Source organism: Pyxicephalus adspersus, chromosome 6, assembly GCF_032062135.1.
Source record: "Pyxicephalus adspersus chromosome 6, UCB_Pads_2.0, whole genome shotgun sequence".
NCBI lineage: Eukaryota > Metazoa > Chordata > Amphibia > Anura > Pyxicephalidae > Pyxicephalus > Pyxicephalus adspersus.
In genome coordinates, this window is record NC_092863.1 from 49,745,254 (window position 1) to 49,767,682 (window position 22,429).

Sequence of the window (22,429 nt, forward strand, 5' to 3'; positions counted from 1 at the left end):
CCCATTGTTTGTGAAGAATGTGTTTGACCACAGAATGATATTGGCACCGACTTTGGGGCTTGCCTTCATATCGACCCATATCTGGGAAAATCTCTAATTTTGATGTAAATCTATGTGTATCAATCAATATGCGTGTCTATTGGCTTGACTTGAGTTGAGCATGAAGTTCTTTTAAATTTTGCTGTGTGTATACACCTGATTTTCCATGTTCACTCAAGCTAAAACATTGCATATGTGGAACTATAGTTCCCTTTATCATATAGAAGGTTGCACTTAAATTTGCATGTTAATACTACAAAATATATTATACATTGGTGAGAACTGTGGAAATTAGGTGTTTATACATTTCCCCAATAAAATAAATAATGAATAAAGGAGTAAGGTCCAAATCTCACCAAACTAAGTGGAACACTGACTATGCACTTTTTTAGTCAAATCCACAGCCAGAGAAAAAGGCTTGTTTCTATCAGATTATTCTACAGCTGAAATGCTGTAAAATACTCCGGTCTCTCTGTCCCTGTCTAACTGATGTCCTCTGTTGTGTTGTTACACAAAGCCATCAAATGCCAAACCATAATACACTGTTGTCACTATCAGGAACTTGTCCATAGCAATGACATACAGGTGTCATTTGAGTAAAAGCATCCAGATAGAAAGAGGCTGAAAAACTGGGTGCAGGATATCACCAGTACTGAGATTCAACAAAAGATGAAAAACAACAAAAGTATTTTCTAATACAAAAACCATGGCATTGGTTTATGATATACAGTAATAAAAAAAGATTGTTTAAAATAAGGTCTAGATCTATTTAAAATAGACTGTCATTCTGCCCAATAAAGATAGAGTGAAATGTCCAAGTTAAACAAATTCTATACAATGTGAAAAATAAATTTTACCGTGATCGTGAGCGCTTCCTGCTATTTCCAGGACTATGACCAACACGATATGAACACGAAACTGCCCGATCATCTTCTCTTCTCCTTTCTGATAACTGAGAAACTTTTCTTGGTGACCTTGATCGAGACCTAAAATAATGAGAAAGATTAATAAGAGACATGCAAATATCTTTGCAAGCCAGGGGTCAGAAAGCCAAACATTTGACAGGTTTGGCTATTGACCATAAATATTTTAAGTTTCAGCTGGTTCAGAGTATCCACAGGCAGAAACTTATTTACAGCTCAGCTCTCTACAGCACAGTGGGTGGCTACACAGGACATTTTAAACAGAGCAGGAAGTGTAGCACCCAGCAATATAAACATACATTCTTTGCAAAGGATTAAGGTATTTTTATAGGGACTAATTGAACACATTCTAAAACAAGAGGAAACAATGCATACTTTTGTATGTAATAATACAGAAAAAATATTTTTTTTTTTTTGAGTTTAGTGATGCTACCTTTGTGGCTTACTTCAGAACAAGCGCACATTGTTAAACCTTGGATGTAATTTGCAATTTATAGACACTTCTATAAGGTTGGTTACTGCAGTCAAAATATTGAGAACATGTGATTAAAGTGTGCTATGCAGTGAGATAACAGGAGGGTAGCAGATGTTTATTAGCATAAACAGTCATCTTTCCAATACCTGTTAAGTAAACTTGAGAGGTTTTATTTAAAAGGTTAAAACACACTATTCCTGCTTTGATATGGCTGAAATAAACTGTTTGCAGCAAGTTATAGCCTGGAGCTGCTGCAAAGACAATCTGGCCTCAGCTGCTAAGTCAAGTGGCCTGTGGGAAAATTTATATTAGTCAGGAAGGATTTTTTTCTCTTGAGGTAAATGCTGCACCTAGGAGAAATTACCAAGTGCACTGACATAATGTAAAATAATTTGGCAAACATGATTAGGCTTCCACCATCCTGATCCCTCAAAAATGCCTATAGAAACCTAACTCTTGTAAGAGTACTTTTACAACTAATGCACATCTTAGGAAATGCTATTGCAAAGTAGTCTTTAACCGAGGGAGAAAAAAAAATTAAACATTGATGAATGACGACATTCAAGAAGTTTTTTGGCACTGTATCCCAAGCATGTCAAAGAAAGGTTGCAGCAAAAAAAAAAATACATATATGTATATGTAAGTATATCTTAGAACAATTGAGAACAATTTTTGTTGCAATAGTTCAAGAAATCCCACTCTAAAATTTTATTTTAGTTTCTTTAGCCAATTTCAGGAAGCTTGGACAGCATGGGGGCCTAAATCCATTTTACCATAAGTACACCTATAAAAGTTTTGACGTTTATGATTGTGGTGGCTGATGGTAGTGTAATTACTCCTTGGCATCAGGAACAGGTGGCTGAAACATGTCACTAATTTAGGTTTGAAACATTTAAAGCACTGTCAATTGCTCCACACTGGTGGCAGACAGCATAGTCTGCTGGAATGTTACTCAATCTTCTGCATTGAAATCTTTTTCATACATGATACCTGGGGGTAGACAAGACAGCACCTGGATAGCTGGCATAACACTGTCCAAATGTCCAGCTTTTAGTAGTTTTTAAGTAGTTAGGGCATCACCTGCCCTATTAGATATCTAACTCCCTGGCCTCATATTGTTGCTATGACTGAAAATAACTGCCCATCATGTCCAAGAACCTGCAGTTGGCCCTACCACTGATGGTGCTGGTGCTGCTGTGTCTGAGAGCTGCAGTGGGGTATGGAGAGAAACATGTTGACAAGATGTGGTACCAACATGCACCTTTTAGGAAACGGCTGTCCAAGGATGGCTGCATAATGTTTGTTAATGATGGTGGAGCTTTGCTTCCCATTCAGAAGGCACTTGTAACTGCAAACACAAGCAAGGATACGACTTGCCATGTTTGTCAAAGTGTACGCCGAGTCTGTTCCAGAAGATTGATTGGGGTGTACTTCAGTTTTCTGGTCATGGAGGAGTATGTGGAAGAAGCAAATATAGTCCATCTCTGTACATTTATAGTATAAAATTCCCTGCCCTGATGAAGAATTACCATTCATGGGCAACAACAGCAAGAGCAGCAGAAGCAGCAACAGCTTGGACTGTTCAAATTCCCTGTTGTGATTCAGATCAAATCCTAGATATGAAAAACTCAAATCCAAATCTGAATTGGAACTAACAAGTAAAATTACAAATAAATGTACAAGCAGGAAATACAGCATATATGATTCCTGACTCAGCAAACAATACTTGTGTTGTACTAGAGACTGCTGAACTGTGCATCCTATTGTATATGATGTAATGAATGGGACACACTTTAAAACATGTATGTGGCTGGAGATTTAGTATAGTGCAATGGAACCTTAATAACAAAATAAAATGGTAATCTCTTTAAAGGCTTTAAATAAAAATGTACCAGGAACAGTAATATTTGGACTGACATTAACCACTTACAATAAGGCAGTATAGGAAAACCACCAATTCTAATATCTATCTGTGACAGAACAGAAAATTTTTTTTACAGCATACCCACTAAAGCACTGTCATGCTTTTAAACAAGTGAATGGCCCTGTCTTGAGAACAAAAGGTTCAACTACTTCAGTTGTCATACTGTGTATGTAGAGTTGAAAACAAATTCCCTCAGGTATCAATTTTCAGTTACATCATTTTAAAAGGCAGAAAAAAAAGAAAGAAATTAACGGAACAGTTTAGCCTGTGGATACCAAACTAATAAAATAATCATTTCAATTTTAAACTGAAAAAAACATGTATCAGTTTATATAGATGAGAAAAGTAGGAAAGTGGTGGGAAAAAAACCCCCCAAAACCTTAAATTACTGTCTTCAGACAAGAACACAGTATGAACAGTCCTCATGTCAACCCTAATCTTATTTTTTAACAGGAATTTTATTTACATACACACAAACACATGACTAGTAGTGAATCTGATCTTAGAACAGCAACAGTAAACAAACAGGCAAAAGAAAAACAAAACAAAAAAAAAAAGGTATCTTAACCACCTGGGCGTTACACTGATGTCTGGATTTCTGTACCAAAAGTGTTACACTGTTTTTCATGAAATTTTTTTTTTTTTGAATTGTAGACCTGTAACTTACAGAAAGATGTCCGAACAAGGGTTCATCATGAATATAAAAAATGTTTAAAACACAATCATGTAAAATAATAATAATTAATTAATAAGATTTATTTAAATGAAAAATACTGAAAATGCGATAATTCGGTATACTGTATAGTAATATATTTTTCTAAAACAGCTCCCTAGTGTCCAACGTCACATACCTATAGACAAAACCACATAAATATATTTTGTATTATTTTGTATTGGATTGGATACAGGACTTTGTATTCAATCCAATACAAAATGAGAGTTTAAATTTACCAATTACATACTTTGTATTTATTTTGAATTATTTTGTATTGGATTGGATACAGGAGTTTGTATTCAATCCAATACAAAATGTGTTTGAATGAGTTTGAATTTGAATTCCCCGCACACGCCGACGTCATTGCCGAGGGGCACGTACACGCTACGGACGGAGAAGAAGAAGCCGGCAGGCTTCTTCCTCTCGGAGAAGGCACCCGAGGCTGGAAAGGGAGATCGACGCTGGAGGAGGACGACGCTGGAGAACGACGCTGGATGATCACAGCGGGACCAGGTAAGTGATCGATAAACCCGAACTTTTCTCACTGTATGAATAAAAATTCGGGTTTATCGATAATTGTAATTTTTTTTAAACCGAACCAAGGTCTGGTTTAGCGGTAGGGTGGTTAATTGATACTCCCTTCCCCCAATTGGTGTGCATATAAAGATGGAGAAATTTGTTTATCCTCAGCAAATAGCACTGCTTCTTAGTGTTTCCAGTTTGCCATTTACATATGCACCTTCTATTCTTGGCCAACCATAGAGGGCTGTATGTTCTGTGATTGGCCAGTGATTGGAAAAGGCATGATGGGGGAATACAAATGTTTTAGTGAAGGAGAGTCACCACTTTCACTTTCTTAGAGCTAAAGTACAGTATAGATATTATGTTTGCAGGGAATAAGCGATTTCTATTTATTTACATGAACAGCCATGGGAACAGAGGTGGGGAGTGCTCAATTTGCTTCTGACACACCGTGTGGTTAGATGATAATTTAGCTATTATTATTACACAGTATTTACATAGCGCCATCATATTACGCAGGGCTGTACAAAGTCCATAGTCATGTCACTAGCTGTCCCTCAAAGGGACTCACAATCTAATGTCCTTACAATAGTCATATGTCTTTTAATACAGTTAAAAGAGTTAATATAGTTAAAAAGCACCTTGGCATCTAAATATACACCTCTGCTGTGCATACTTGCCAATTAGGGCAGAAGATCACCCACCGAGTTTACCTCCGCTTTAAGTATTTACCGTCTGTATACAATTTTTAGGACTGAGTACAGCTCAGAACATTCCAATAATTAAACTAATAAAGGCCTTACTGCAATTGGTAATGACAGGGAAAGCAGGATGGAGAGAGAGAAAAAAAGAAAAGGGTTTGAATAAAACCGTTTACAGAAGCATGTTCTGATGCATACCTGGAGCGCCTAACTGTTCTATAAGCAGTTGGAAGAGAATGCTTGACTTTTGAGTGGGAACGGGATTTGGAATCATAATGACTCTTCGGAGAATGTGATCTTGAACGGGATCGCTTCTTCCTCTTTTTCTTCTTTTTCTCTCTTTCTTGCCGTGAGTATTCTTGACCTGGGGACCTTGCTCTGATGGGATACTCTGTAGTAGGCACAATGGTATCTTCAGGTAGAAGATCATAATCAATGCTGTTTTCAATCTGCAAACGGGAAAAAAAAAAAAGTCCCAAGTGGTTAGGATTTTGTCCACGAACAAACTTTGTATAGCAGATTCAAACAGTAAGTTAAAAATATTATTAAAATAAATTATAAAAAAATATTAACAGATAAGAATTTCCCACATTTAAATCTTTAGTCCATTGTATGAAGCCATTTACACTTATACCATGCTGCACTATGGGTATGCACAGAATGCTGTATGCAGATGTTTTCTTTTGGTAGGTGTAAATGGGCCCTTGTTCTTTTCATGACAGTAAGACAGAAGATTACAATAATGCATATTTAACAAATAAGTGAACGATATTAATGAAGGCCCAATTAAATGTGAAAGATTGCAAGTAGATTTATGCCCAAATTAAGACTTTTCTCTAGTCACTGTCCACTGGAGCGGTCATTGAGATTCAGACCTAAATGCTGACACCCAGCAGTATAGACAAAGATCTTAACCATTCCCCAATCACATTGCTGTCAATAAACTTAACTGTTGCCTCTCAAAGCAAATTTCTTCAGTTGGACCAAGAACACTGGTAAAAAATGAAATGCTTCAAGTAATATCAAGCACACATTATCACTCAGTAACAGTAGGTAGCATTTACAGTCCATTCACATTCACCAGTTTTTTTTATTTACCTGGTGCTTTTTCTATTAAGTAAATGAAAACACATTATTCATTAAAAATGTAAATCAATGAATGCAGACATGCTGTAATGTGCATCAATATATATATATCGATTACCATGGATATATACATATCGATTACCATGGATATATCTCCTAAAACAGGCAAGTGGTAATGGGTCCTTTGTCCAGAAAAGAAGCAAAAGAAGCTACAAAGAAAGAATGTTCAATATACAAATCTTTTCTGGAATATAAATATGGACCACTGCTCATGTCACACTCATCTCATATGGATTAAAACTTCTAACCCCTACTCAGGTGACTTGGCAACACAAATCTGGTACTTTATTTGGCTCTATTCAAGAAAGAACATGAATGCATTGAGGAGCACCAGGAACACTACCAATATTGCATTTCTTTAATTCAGCTAAGTTCAAAATGTGAAAGCTATAAGGCCATAAAATCCTTTTTTACAAAACACAAAAAACAACAATAATGTCCTTTAACGTACCATGTTTAAAAGAATATATTGAGGTAGCGGTATAGTTAGCTGCTTTAACTACACTACTTTAATGTCAAAGAAATTGTTCAAATTGAGTTTTGAGTTCATTTTCCTGAAAGAATTGGCTTTCTTTATGGCTCATCCTTCAGTTCTTTTCAAGCGCACACAAAAAAAATCAATAGGAGCCAGAATATGTTTTAGAGGGTTGTGGCGGGTGTTCCTAATTGCTTTGTGTATCAATGATTCCAATGAACCAGGCGAGGACACAAAAGCTCATCACAATCTTCCCACACTGGCTAAAACCAAGCCAATCCTTGTTAAACTGTTAAGACGAGCACTAAAAGCCAGGAGAAAGCATTTCTGACATGAGAAACAAGAACTGATTCAGTTTAGTTGTATGAAAATCAGAAAAAGTTATTATTGGTGGAAAAGTCAGGAATGTTTGTGCAGAACATTTCAGTGTTCACAAAGTTGCAACCTTTGTTATGATGCAGGCTACCTTTCAGTATACATAATATACAATATGTTATATATTATACAAATTGTGTAGAGAAAATAAAAATACAAATGCTATATAATATATGAATAAAGAAACTACAAAATATTAGGAAGGTGTATCAAGAATGTTGTTACGCATTTCAAACTAGCAAAACAAATCATGACTGGACTTTTTCTTGCATAAATGAACTAAAACTTATTTAGGAAAAAAATTTACCTGAAATTCTACACTGATTGCATCCCCAGTTTTTAAACTCCTGTGCGTTCCAATAGGCCATTCCACCCCGGGGCATTTGTGGGCTGCATGTTAAAGAGAACGCTTCTTGTTGTGTTAAAAATGTTTAACGGCTTATAACTGCCTTATAACACTTTAAAACGTTTTCATTGAAATCAATGGGGTATTTGCAGGCATTTATAAATGCTTTATTAAAAAATAAGTAGAAGAGTTAAACACAGACTTATAAACCCCTAAAACGCTCACGAACACCCATAAAAGCATTATGGGCTTTAGGCGGCAACTTTTAGGCTTGCTTTAAAAATTTTATGGAAGACACAATATAGGGAAGAAAAAAATATAGATATTATAGATAGAGATATACCTCTCCTGCTGCTTCAAAGACTACTGTAATAATGAAGAATCGTCTCCTGCTACCTGCACTTCAGAATGTGGCATTTTCCCCTGTCCCCTATTACTCAGGGTGATTCCTCCAACCAATCTCTACATTACTACTGCCTCCTGCTGTGATGAAGGTCAGTGGGAGGAACCACAGAGCAGTAAGGGGGACAAAACAGCAACACCTATGGAAGTGTCAGTTTAAAGAAGGACACCGCTTCTCTTCTGACATTTAGCATGGTGTCAAGAGCAGCAAGATAGATAGTCTCCCCCTTTTTCAGGTGCTATTTAAGTTTTATTTTGTGACACAGTTTTTTGCTAGACGATTATTTGATAAGACTACAGACAGCAAAAAGCATAAGAGTTCCCTCTGCTGAAAAACACAACATACAGTACTCAATCATCCTGTGACGTTCAGTAAACCGAAAGCAATTAAGGAGAAGAAAAGACCATGGCCATAGCCTACATGTTCCATGTACATGCCACAAATGAGGCTATGGCTCCAAATGAACATATTAAAACAAATAAAAAGCAATTTAGGATAAATGATTGAAGGTACATAACATTTAGAGCAAGAGGCAAAATGAGGTTACTTTTAATTTAAAAGAATTTTAAAGCCTTCTTTTCTCATTAGAACACAAAATTGGCTGAATACAGCCTTCAGTTCAACATATCTTCTGTAAAGGGTACATGGTTTTAAACCTTAATATTTTGTTTTATTTACATTTGTGTAACTATTGCTGGGTGGATAGCAGTGCAAAATAAATAAAAATTGAAGCAGCAGAGTGGTTAAAGTAAGGCTAAATTTACACAGACAGTGAAGCTTTAGTGCATTGAGTTCAATGGATTGGCAAAGTGCCAGGGGACGAACAGGGGGCTGCATGGAATTGCACAATGTAGAGACAAGTGTAAACCTGCCCCAATGTTTTTCTATGGTATGAATAAAGATTGCATATTACTTCCTAACAACTCATCAGCAGCTAAATCACCAAATTGAAACTGAAGCTCTTAATTGCCACTGTTGCTCCATCTCTGCCCAAAACTACCAATCTTCCTTGTAAGCACCCAAAAAAACAGCTTCTGGATTTGTGTACCACAGGAGATATTGTGAAGCTGGTGACTGCCTCAATCGATACTATGATATGGGCAAAAGTGTTTGTGGAGTAGGATACCATTTGGATGATTGCATAGTAGTTAATACGGTCCGGTTGGTGCAACATTTTCATAATCATTACCTAACAAAACAATGAAATTCAATGAAATGAAAAATTAAAACAAAAATATTTTCCAATAATAACATATACAAAAAAATTGCAAAATTTCCTGTTTCACAAGGGGAAGCAGGTGTTCCAGCATTCTAGGTGTAGTAAAGTGACAAAATCGCAAAAGCTATACAATGTGGTAAATGTTTGAAGATAATGCTTTTCACATTTATAAATGAAACTCATGCTCTCAAGTGAATATCTAAAGAAAAGGAATTAAAAAGACTCTACTAACACCTAAAGAGGATTAAAGAATGAAACTACTTTCAAGATACCTGTAATTTGAAGCATATATCTAGGCTATAGGAAAATATAGAAAACACATCGCACTTCTCTGCTATTCAAACTTAAAATACAGGCAAGTGTTTATTGCAGAAAGGGACAGATGATGTTCCTTATGCAATAATGCATCTTACCTGCGTGACATGGCAGTTCCCTGCACCTGAACACGAATAGGTGAGTCACGCAGCTTTAGTTCTGCTTTAAACACCCTGCATGCACAAATTCCTTAGAAAAATAATTACATTAGTATATTTCACAGATCAGTACATTGGTAAGGTATACGTACACACTTTATATGGTGTACAACGCAAGCCATGCCACCAGTATGATGTAATGGGGAACCACACAATCAATTATTTAGCCTTCCATGCCAAGGAAATATGCAGTGCTAGGAGGGTTATTTCTAGTTGCCATTTTCCCAGAAATGCCAGGTTAAGTAGGTAAACCTGTAGGTTGCATTTAACATAACAAATAATCACACCATAAAAACGCAGGTCTGCTACCACAGGCATAAAGGCTTCAATTCCCTGGCAGTCATGGCAGAAAAATTATTTTGTGATTTGTAACAGTGTCCATTTAATAATCTACATTCTTGACAATTGCTCTAGAAACAACACTAAATATACAGATTGGTTCAACAAACATTTGGCTCAGAGAGAAGCAATAAGACATGTCTGACAGCCTAACTGCTAAATAAAACACTGAATGTACAGTGCCAGTCATCTTCTATTACTAGGGAGATTTTTCCTTGATCGTCCAAAGAAAACCAATCAACATCAAACAGACTAATGTCTTGTAGAGGATAGAGAAGTTTTTTACTTTTAGAAAACTACACGCTACAGCAGCCACCTTTCCTCTTAGTGGGTGGAAAAACACCTCTCCTTCAACCAGGTCATAAATCAAACTAGGGACCAGAATTAGGCAACCTAATAGGAAGCTTTTGGTTTTCCATTATGTGCAACCTAAGGAATCCTGATCATGAAGTGTGTGCATTTTTTTTTTAAACAAACCTAGGCACAAACCCATGAATGACTTTTGGATAATACAGAACTAAACACAGGTGATGCTTGCATGTGAAATGAGAAGAGCCTTAAAAAAATCAACTTTCTCGTAAACAGTAACACAACATTAGCAGAAATTATGTATTTCACAAAAAAGTAATAGTGACACCAAGATAAACAAAGGAATCCAGATAAACCATGACAGACATTGGAGGCCCAGGAGCTAGAACCAAAGAGGAAAAAATATCAATTTTTATTAATTTTTTATAATATTTATTTTAATTAATAAAAGTAAAAACCTGACTCAGTCAGTGGATCCACAACTATAAATATGGAGGTGCCAGGGTTGCCAGACAGAGCACAATATCATTTACCATTCTCCCCAATATTAGCTACACAAAGGCCAGCAATCTGAGAGCCAAATGAGAGCAGCTCAGTAGACAAGGGGCCTGCTACACCCTTCTACACCCTGCTTGTTAATGAAAATATGAAATTAGCCAACTCAATGACTTTAGACATGTATGTATACATTGTAAAAAAAAAAAAAAAAAAAAACAGGTTAAAATAACAGGCTTAACAATTTTAACATAGACCACTTTTTTTTCAAGACTAATTTATATTATACCAAACACTGGCACTTTTTTCTTAAAACAAATATCGGCCTCCATTTTTTTCTATAAGATTTGCAGAAGTAAAATATCATGTTTTACAGTGAAAAGCACTGAAATACTAACCATTTTTAAAGAGACAAGAAGAATTGAGGCACACAGGATATAGGAAATGACATTGTTATGTATGATAAAATTAGAGGTCATAGTGTACAAAAATCATCAATGGTAATTTATAAAAGAAAAAATTTACCTCTTCGCTGTAATTGTTCTCCTCTGTCCTTCCTAATTCCATCTCCAATGGATTCTTTAGTGTTTGCAGGAAAAGTGCTGCCTTTCTTTTACGTTCAGCCTGCAGTTGTTTCTCTTTAGATTCTTTTGCTGCCTGTGCTAATTTTTCTCTGGCTGCTGCTGCCAGCCTATCCTCTAGTTTCTGCTTTGCTGGAAGAAAATAGATGTATTAATTTTATTATACTGATATATATATATATATATATATATATATATATATATATATATATATATAAACAAAATAGTACTGCTTTAATTTAATCCATCACAAAAAAGAAAAAAAATTAATAAGTGATCCGTTACTTGTTGAAGTCGGCTTTACAATAAAATTCACCTTAGCACAAAATGTATGCATACACACATATGAACTAATTTTTTTATCATGTAACTGACCCATCTCCCGAAATGTGTGACGTAGGTATCCCAGAACTAAGATCCCCTAGAACTAGGGAGCAGTGCCGCATGCTTTTTTAAAATTTTTTTTTGTAAAGTGAAATTTCTGAATTTAGGTACGCTTTAAGCATGCTGGGAAGATTGCATAACTGGACATTTCAATTTCTTTCTTTTTGAAGACCATAACTGGGCTACAATGTGCTAAATGCGTTTGCAGCAGAGCTGCTAGGTTAATTTCATCATATGCAAGCAGGATATTGCTGCCTTGCCTAATGTGCCTATGAATCCACATATAATGCATGAAGAAACTGTAATCTGGGGCTTTCGTAAGAAACAGTGTTGCAACACAAATAAACTTTAATAAATATGTTGAACATGTCCATTCTCATTACATTAGTATGACTGACAAAGCAGGTCATAAAATAAGATATTTTATGCTGGATGCCCGGAATTGATCACTTTCAACATAGATAATTATTTAAATTCAAAAGGTCCCATTCATTAAATGGCAAAACAGTGAGAAAAGCCCATCAATCTGGCCATATGGACAAGTGAATTTTCACTAGGTAAAAGATGCCGGATTTTATTTTAGCCATTTTGTATAACTTTAGCAAAACAAATATTGCCTGTGTATATGAAAGGGACACCACATTTGCATACAAATCAACTTTCTCAAACATGTGGGACAACGAGTCTTGACAGGCTGCGTGTTAATTCAAATTGTGATTCAGACACTGCTACTGCACCAATCAGAATGCACACTTCATTGTGCTTGTAAAGTCAAAGCAAACCAATGTCATTGTATAAACTGCTCAGACTGCGAGTTCATGAACAGAAGAAACTTTAAAAAGATTTAGTTTAGGATAATAGGACAAGTCATTACAATAACTCTTTGTACAAAGGGTTTTAAAAGTGGAGTGGAGAAGTTTATGCTGGGCAGTGCAACACTACAACTACTACTGTAGACTTAAAAAAAATAATTGTAGGTTTAAAAATGAAGGCTAAAAATACAGCAGAAAAGAACATTCTTCCATTGCATTCTTTGGTTTCTCCAGCCCCCTACATCAATACCCGACACTGACACATACATAAAGGGGGCTTAATCTGTGTGCGGCCCTGTACATTTTCATGAAATGCTATTCCCTGAACACACTTACAGATTAAGGAATTTGCTTGAGTCCAGCTGTTAAATTGGCTTGAGAGATAACCCAGAACAAGAACGTTAGTATATGAGAATTTAATAAAAGAGTGACAAATACAAGTGTTGTGTTATGGCTCTTTTGAGGTCTGCAATTTTATTTTCTCTTAATGTGGCTCTTTAAAGCTAAGTCTTTGTAAAGAAAAAATATGTTAATCAAAAGAAACAAAAAGGTAACAGCATACTACCACCAGGAACTGAATTCTCCTGAGAAGGCAAATAGAAATTGCTTTTTTTTTTTTTTTTTTTTTTACAGCGGAGTGGCAGCTTCCTTTAGTCATTGTACACATTAAGGACAAAACATTTCACATTTGTGTTATGAACAGCAATCATGAAGGAGAAAAATATTAAGTGTACAATAGGCCGGACTTGTTAGAATGTAAAATGCTTTTAATAAAAAGACAAGCAAAGAATGAAAGTTCTTCCCAGGTGGTCAAAAGTAAAAAAATAGGAACAAATAAAAACCACAAGTGTCAATTTTTGGGTCAACTAAAAAAATGTTAAGAGTAAATTTGCATTTCACCTAAACCAACAAGCTTTGTACAAGCAAAACCTTATGTAAAGGGTACATGACATAACTAGAGTTGTCAATATTTGACATCAATAATAACATTTTTCAGTAAGCTAAAATTAATGCCATGTGTGATCTGAGTGCAGTTCCCACTTTTCAATGACCATGAATAATGGAGTACTAGTGTTCCAATGCTATATAAATATAGGCGCTTCCATTTCAATGCGCTATTCTACAAATAAGCCACACCAAAAATTTAAAACAGCTATTATAGAGAGGAGATCTGGGTTTGTGCTTTAAAATATTACTACCAAAGAGTAAATGGCAATCGAGGCATCAGTTTAGAGCTCTATGTTTGATTCTCTCCAGTCCTAAGTCTAACTAAAAATGCAGCTTATTGGGCACTGCAATTTCAAATGCATGATTGGAATTGCAGTTTTGTAAAGCAGTCCTAGTTAAAAGAGCTACAGTGATTCTTCCTCAGCTTGGGATTTTGGAAGATAATGATTACATCTGTTGACATTTAAACCTATTTTCTCAGAAAGAAAGCAGTGAGTCTAAAAATAAAAAGCAAAACAAAAAAATCAAGAAAAAAAGATGTTAAAAATCCCCAAGGGTTTGGGGATTTTTAACATGGTGCAAAGGATATATTGGTCCACAGTGGAGCTTTTTTTAACAGTAAAAAAAATATATATAATAATTAAAAACACAAAAAATAAATTACAACTGTATTTAAAAATGTAAAATACATTCTGACCTAAAACCAATATAGATGCTTTATTAGGTGACAAACACCTAATAAATACAATTAAACATGTTTTAATTCATTACATTCAGTGTCCATCAAGGTTTTCAGTGGGTACAAAACGTTAACTGTTTTTTATTAAAGTCTAAACATACTGCTGCCTTCCCAGGTGCAGCAAAGTTCCCACAGTCCGTGTAATATTGTATATTGTCTAGTAATTGAAGGCCCGAACAATATCAAAATCACATACCTTGTTTTGCCTCCAGCTCCTCTGGAGTTAACTGTGGTTTCTTTTCTTCAACAACAACAGTTGTAGTGCTCAGGGTCTGGGTATTAATGGAAGAACTGCTGGTTTTGTTTTGCTGTCCATCTTTGCCATCCCCATCTTCCTCCTCTTCACTGTCATCATCTAATTTAACTCTATTTTTCTCAAGAGGCAAAAGATCTGTTTCTTTCACTTTTATAGCAAAGCTTATTGGAGCAAAAGAGACTAGAAGTAAAAAAAAAAAAAAAAAGGAGAACATCCATTATTTAGTTTGTACGAAGCAAGTATGGGTAAATTGTAAAATAAGATGTGTGTAATAATGTGACCTAATTATTATTGTAAAACAATAGAATTTTACATTACTGTACATGTATACTAGTACAGTTGTGTACACAAGGTGGTAGATTCTCTTTCCCATATCACTTGCAGTACTGGACACACATACACAATTACTTGAGGCTTTGGGCATGAATATGAATTAAAGCATTGGTGGGTTACAACGGTTTATTCCTGTAATAAGGTGACATTTCAAGCAGTGTCATAACAATTATATGCCTTCAACTTAAATTATGATCATATTCATTTATATGATGTTAAAGAGCAAGTTGAGAAGCCTTGTGGATCCTTGCCTTGACAGATCACAGCTGTATTGTTAGCATTAACAATCGTATTGTATGTGGTCCTTCACAATACTAGAAAGTGCTTTTAGTATTTTGGCTGATTGAGGTATAAAAATAGGATTCAGACACAAATTAAACTAGCAAAACCATGTGTAAAACCACTTAACATGTACTTAATGTGACCACATGGGTTGCCTTACTGGGCAAATATACCAAAATACTATTTCACAATAGTGAAAAAAGCAATGCATCACAATAGGATTCGGAAATGCATTTTTGTTGTAGTAATACCTTTCAGTTTCCCATCACAGACAGGCTTATTGTTAGAAGATACATCAATCTTGAAACTTGATGCTCCTCCAGAATTACTGCTATCATCTACAGTATTACTGTGCATCTCAGTGTCATTTAGGGGTTCTGAGGAAGTGGTGTTGTCATCTTGTGTTGTATACGGCTGGTAATAAAAAAAGAAATAAGCTTAAATCAATATTAATAAAATTACATTAACAGTCACAGATGTATATTCCGCATCAACTTTAGGTTAAAGGCACACAACCAAGAGTAACTTTAAATGTCTGCATGAGATGCTCAGGGTATTCAAACTTAGGGTTACAACAACAAATAGATACAATTACACAGGTCAACAGAAAGATTAGATTTGATAATCATCAGAAACCACAGCAAACTTTTATAAATCAGTTTTTAAAGCAGATTTCAGATCTGTTTTCAGATCTCTAACACGTACAGTCTCTGTACGTGTTAGAGATTATGAGTACCATTATAGTTAACATTGTATGTGTATGTATTTTGTACTAAAACATAAGCACCATTAAAGTGAATGTTAATACATCTTCAGTGTGAAGTAAAATAAGGCACACTGTGGTAAAGATCTACTGCACAGTGTCACTCTGGTACCATTGGTTCTTCAGAAATGCTTAAGAGTATGATGTTCTTGTGTACTCTTTGAAATGTAGTGGTACAGCATCCAGCAGTAGTCATTCCAGAAACCTTGGTAGCAGTGCTCCATTAACCAAATGTCCTGGTGAAAATGTTCTCCTTGTTCATCATTTACCATACCAAGGTGTTCGGGGAAGAATTCCAGATGCTAGTGCAAGAAATGTATTTTTAATGACATGCAACAACCCAGTTTCTGGTATGAATCAAGCAGGTTCTGAACTGCTTCCTTGTATGCAGGAGACTTATGGTTGCCCAGGAAATTTTCACACAGCCACTTGAATGCTTTCCAAGCTTCCAGCTCAAGCTGCTTGGAGAGATTGTTTTAAAACATCATCCTAAAAAACAGACTTGATCTGTGGCCCTATAAATGTCCGTTTCTTCATTTTTGGAAACGTCTCAACCAGGTGCTGAAAACACATGGAGCTTGATTTACCCATAGCCTTTACAAGGTCCTTCATCAAGCCTAACTTTATATGGAGAGGTGGCAGAATTATTTTATGTGGATCAACCAGGGGCAGAAACTTGACACTGCTTGCTCCGGGCTTATAGATATCTCTTGGTAACCAATCATGCTTGACATGATGGTCTCCTGTAGATCGACTTTTCCACAGGCATAGGAAACAACATTTTGTGAATCCTCCTTGCATTCCCATCAGCAAGCCAATGATCTTTAGATCCCCACAGATGTTTCACTGGTGTGTTTTATACTGGATTGCTTTAAGTAGTAACTTCATGCTGTCATAGGACTCCTTTAGGTTAACGGAATGGCAATCTGTAAACTTTGTTTGGAATTACCATTATGCAGTAAGACTGCTTTCAAGCTTCTTTTAGAGGAATCAATGAAGATAGGCCATTCAGATGGAACATGCTCTTGTAACAAAGTGTTAAAGAGTGCATTTATATCATGACAGTAGCACAGTGAGCCATCACTAGTGAAGAACGTTGTCAAGTTATTTTCTTTTCTATAGTGAGTTACAGTTACCCTCTTGGCAAGCAAGTGCTTCTGTTTAAGCCTTGAAGCAAGTGCTTGTGTAAGGGTCTCTGGTTCTGAATCTTCAACGGCCAAGTGGTCAGGATCAGATGATTCGGGGCTGTAACTGGCTGCAACTCCAGCGCATTCCTCATCACCTTCTACAGAAGCAAGTCCATCATGTGGCAGTACTGGAACTGGCAATGAATCATCATGGGGAACAGGCCTAATTGCAAAATCGAGGCTAAGATATACAATTTTGTGCATAGTTTTATCCGAGAATCCACTTTTGTTGAAAAGGCATAAAAAGCACTTGATTAGATGGTCTTGCGGTTCTCTTCACAACATTGGGATTGCAAATGGTATTGCTGCTTTACGCCAATTTACCTAGTCACGCAGTCCGTTGGAACAACTAGTACAGATGACATCTGGAGCCCAAGATTTATCCTGGTCACCAAGTGGACAGCCGAAACATAACTTGTATATATTAATTTTTTATAAGTTCTGGGGTAATTTGGCAACGTGATTTTGTCGTGAATGAACCACAAACGTAACAGAAACTGTCTGGCATGATGACAAATGAAATCAATCGCAGTTAGAGCAGTCTCTAACCTTAAAAAAAGAAAACTGTGGTTATATGTTGTAATATGTTAAGGCCATTTATGGTGAATTTTCACACAATATATAAATAGCTGCATCACAAAAACTGCTAGAGAAAAACTGAACACAGATTTGAAATCTGCTTCAAAAATAACATAGCTTACAGCCCACAAAACTTATGAAAATGACATGTTGACCTGTGTTATTATTGTTGATGCATGACATGCTGACATATAAAACATCCAACAACAAAACTGGGCACATACAGAATCTGTGGATGCAATCTGAACTGTCCAGCAATGTTCTGGGGCCAACTGCTTTTCTTTACAGGTGTTTCTCATGGTGTGCAAGCACACACTTTCTCTGGTTAGTGGTAAGTTGCGCACAATTCAAACTTTTTCTTCTGTGAAATTATTTGGACTATAAAAAAAAATTCCTGCATTATGCTGGAAGTGATTGCTTTAACTGTTAACTACAATCAATTGTCTCTGTTAAACAAAGAATGCGGCTCCCATTTATTCTGATTTTGTGTACTGAACATAGAAAAAAGTAAGCATGTGAAAAATCAAGCAGGTCCTTATCAAGTCTTTGTTGAGTTAATAACTAATTGTTAATCTAGAAACATCAGACTTGACTAAAGATTACAGAGGTATCTGGAAAGTTAGAAAAGGGTTTCCTACTGTGAAAGATATAACAATGACTATACAAAGTGGAAAACAATAGTTTTTAAACATTGAAAACTTTGGATAGATTTTCAATATTAGGTCCAATTCACAGACATTAAAATAGGGTTCTTAGTGAATGCCCTTAACTCCTAGGCCTGAAACTGCATTGAACTGAAAGGCTAGAAAAAATATTGACTTTCATAATATACAAAGCATGCAATCTTCAAAGCTCCCAGTCAGCAGAGCCTGTTTATTGGAAACTTTAGAAACACTTGAAGAAAGTCTAACAGGGCTTGGTAGAGACATAAAGGAGGAGAAACAAACATAAGAGGTCTTTGCAACTAAGCTACAAGGTGTAAAGTGGCAAAAAGTTACTTGAATAAGGATGATCAGCAAGATGATTATCATAACAGGTAACTTTATGAGGGACAAGAACCAGAAAAATATACTTTGTAAGTAACCTAAAACCTAACGAGCACAAAAAGTATCACTTCTGGCTGAATTGACTTTGGTATTAATGTTATGAACATTCTTTTTTTTTTTTTTTTTACTTAAAAGTAAATGTCTAACAAATAGTTTGGATAATTCTGTATTTTGGAGTAGGGAAGTTTTGTTGGTCTGGATTGTCATTTGAGAATTCTCCTTTCTAGTAAAACATTGACAGCAGAACATGAATATAGTCAGGATTACTAGTTCTTGGCAACTTGCCGACACCTTGTCTTCCTACTTCCTACACTATAATGATGAATACTACACAAATACAAATATTTATCATATTAAAATGATAGAAGGGCAAAGGTGGAAGCATGCAGTCAGTGCACAGTCCCTCTAAACAATTTGGGGATCCTTAAATATAGATTTTATTGATTAGTGATGCGTTTAATAATGTCTTGTTCATTTTATATAATGCTCAGTGGTCTATATATTGAAGCCTGAAAATCACAAGGGGCTGTACAGAGCCATGTTAGAACATGTTATACATTTTTCAGTTTGCTATACGAGGATTTACCCATTATATAAATTAGATATTTGAGGTGCACATACAAACTTATGATTGTTTTATAACAAAGGAAAACTGTCGATATAAAAAAAAAAAATCCTATGCATGAAGATTTTGCTTTAATACGTACATATAAGCAGTGAAAACAAACCGTGTAACTTTAGGAAGGTGAAACATTATTTCACATTTTCTAGCACCAAGTGGGGAAAAAAAATCAATCATATGCTGCCTTCTATGAAATGAACATACTTCTTTTACACTGTACATTTTATTAATTTCCTAGTGTTTCACGCAATTGTGTTTAGTCTTTACGGTCTGGTGCTGGGGGGTCAGTGCTGATTAACAAGATGGGCACCCAATAAGGACATACAGAGGGGCTCCCTGTTTATTAGATACGGCATACATTCTTTTCACAGGGGGTATAGTCACACTTTACAGAACCAGGGTTCCTGGTAGGAATCTTAAGGTGCGTACACACTTCCAATTTTTATCGTTCCAATCGAACGACGAACGATCGATTGGGCAAAAAATCGTTCGTAAAAAAGTAACCAACGACGCCGACGAACGAGGAAAATTGTTGGAAACGAACGACCGGACCGGCGGATCGGATTGGGCGACGATCGTTGAACATCGTTCGTGTGTACGGTCGTTCGTTGATCGTCCATGTTCAGAGCATGCGTGATGAATGAACGTCCGTTCACTTTCCTGTCGTGCACATAGTTTCTCTATAGCTCAAACGATCGTATCTATTGTGTGTACAATATCTACGAACGATCGTGTCGTTACCTCTATGTGCAGGATCGGTGCTATACGATCGTTCATATATATCGTGCAGGAACGTTCGTCGTTCGTTTTCCGACGATAATAATTGGAAGTGTGTACGTAGCTTTAGACAGGGTGCTACTTGTCTGGGATTGATATGTTCACCCATGTTTGTGGGGCTAAACAATCCATTAAAGTACAGTAGTGGAGAATAGGTCAGGTTTAAGTGGGAAAACAAAACCTTAGGAAAAAAAGAAAGCAATCTGCATGTAGCATTTGCATTATTTTTTCCTGGAAAAGTTAACTTTAAAATACAAAAAGAAGTATATTAACCAATAGAACATGATGTAAAACCCCCAAACATATTAAAAAAAAAAAAGAACAAAGTAACTTAATCTTTTAAATTAAGGCTTGGCTCCCAGCAAGTAGAAAGGCCAAAAGTAAAAGATTCCTGGACTGTGTTCAAAATTCTTTATTGCTGTGGCTTAATACATCAAACTAGGTATAGCGGAAAATAGGCTTCCTCTTGACCAGTTTCAGACAAAGAACTCAGCAGTACAACCCAATATCTGAGAACAGAACAAATGCATACTTTTAAAACCTACTGTACTGTAACGCTTAATATGTCCTATGAGAAATGGCCAGTGCTTTAGAAGCTAGATGAAAGGACACCAAAAGACAGGTGTGCTCACACTGCAGAATATGATCCAACTGCATTTCCAATCCACTATACAACAGAAAATGAGTTGTGAATATTTTGTACCGATTACTACAACACATTAGGAAATAATTGAATCTATTCATATTTAAAGCAGTTACTTTCCTTTTTCTAGCTTTTATTTCCACCAGTGGCAAATATTTAATTTGCTCCGACAGACCTGATTAGTATGTGACAATGGCATATATTTAAATCAGGACACCATTCTATGTTGAAGTTTTCTTTGAGGAAAAAGATGTTAAAGCTTCCATACAGGAAGATCAGATTCATGCTAAGGGAACACAAATATGTTTAGCTTCCATCAGATCTACCCAGCCTGTACCTGGGATGCTCTTGAAATACTAAACATTCTCCTTTACTTGTAGCTTTTTTGTCTGGCCTGTTTATAAACAACTAAGCAGAACACATAAAATGTGTTCTAATTTGACAGCAAATTAGGCAAACTAAGTTTACTGTGCTATTACCTGTTTTACATTTCCTTATAGGAAGGGCCTTTTTATCATGGTGAACCTTGCCACACTAACTGGAAATTTTTTATTTTGGTATAAACCTCACATACAAACCTAAGTCCCCAGTTTAAAGTGCTTGAGACATCTATATTTTTATATACTAAATTTGCATATTGATTGAACGTACGCAATCTACAGGCATTTCAGATCTGCAAGAACGTATATGTGGAATAAATTAGTAATCTAATTTTGATTAATTTAAATGATCACTAACCACAAATATAACAATAAATCATTGTGGATATTGTGAAAACGGTGAATTTCAAAGCAGTGAGCAGAGATTTAAACTTATGTGTAGTTGGATTTGAATTAGCAGGGAGCAGGTAGGATTTTTTTCCTACCGAGTATGGCTTGGAGTTACTGCTTTTGGAATATAAAATTCACCCCGAGGGTGGGTTAAAATGATGGTCAGATTTCATTATAGTTCAGCTGGACACTAGAGCAGTGTTCAACCAAGAATTCTTTTTAACCTACGTGGGAAGAAATTGTAGGTGGGTAGCAGCTCCTGTATTGTGACCTAACTCCTCAGTTACCACCCAAAAACAGTCGGGTGGCTACTGAAAAGTTCCGGGTGGTGCGCCCCGCCAGGGGAAAACACTGTAGTGTAAGGACTACTAACTGGGCTTTTATCCTATAAGTGAGGAGAACTTTATTAGACCAATATCTATGAAATAGGAAATTTTAGTTTTCTGCCAGCTCTACGTACCCAAGAACTACTTTCTGATTCTACAGCCCTGGTTTTACCAGTTCAACAGTTTCTGTTTAGTTGTGCTGCCTAGTTAAACACACATTTAAGTCAAAATAGCAAGATTATATTGGTCTAATTAAATATTTACAAGACCCTTTTTATAATTATGGTTTGTCCCCGAAACATATTCTGCAACAAAAAGTTAAATATTGACCATAATGAATATTAGCATTGCACAGCAAAAAAAAAAATTTAAAAAATGTGGGAAAATTCCAAAAAAAACAAAAGAAAAAGAACAAAAGAAATCTTTGTAGGATTGTTGAACAACTTCCAGATTATTTTTACCACCTGTTTAAAAAAAAAAATAGCCAAAAAAAGTTACACAC

General features: G+C 35.8%; 1 protein-coding gene across 1 annotated transcript in view; it reads right to left on the reverse strand.

The window, feature by feature from the left end:
* Positions 1-22,429, reverse strand: part of SFSWAP (splicing factor SWAP) — a 60,797-nt gene that overhangs the window by 13,913 nt on the left and 24,455 nt on the right. Inside the window, exons 11-15 of the mRNA XM_072415720.1 lie at positions 15,466-15,628; positions 14,540-14,779; positions 11,405-11,592; positions 5,498-5,748; positions 897-1,025 (exon numbers count right to left, since the gene is read on the reverse strand). Of these exons, the coding sequence (XP_072271821.1) occupies positions 897-1,025; positions 5,498-5,748; positions 11,405-11,592; positions 14,540-14,779; positions 15,466-15,628 (971 nt within the window). The remainder of the gene's footprint in view (positions 1-896; positions 1,026-5,497; positions 5,749-11,404; positions 11,593-14,539; positions 14,780-15,465; positions 15,629-22,429) is intronic.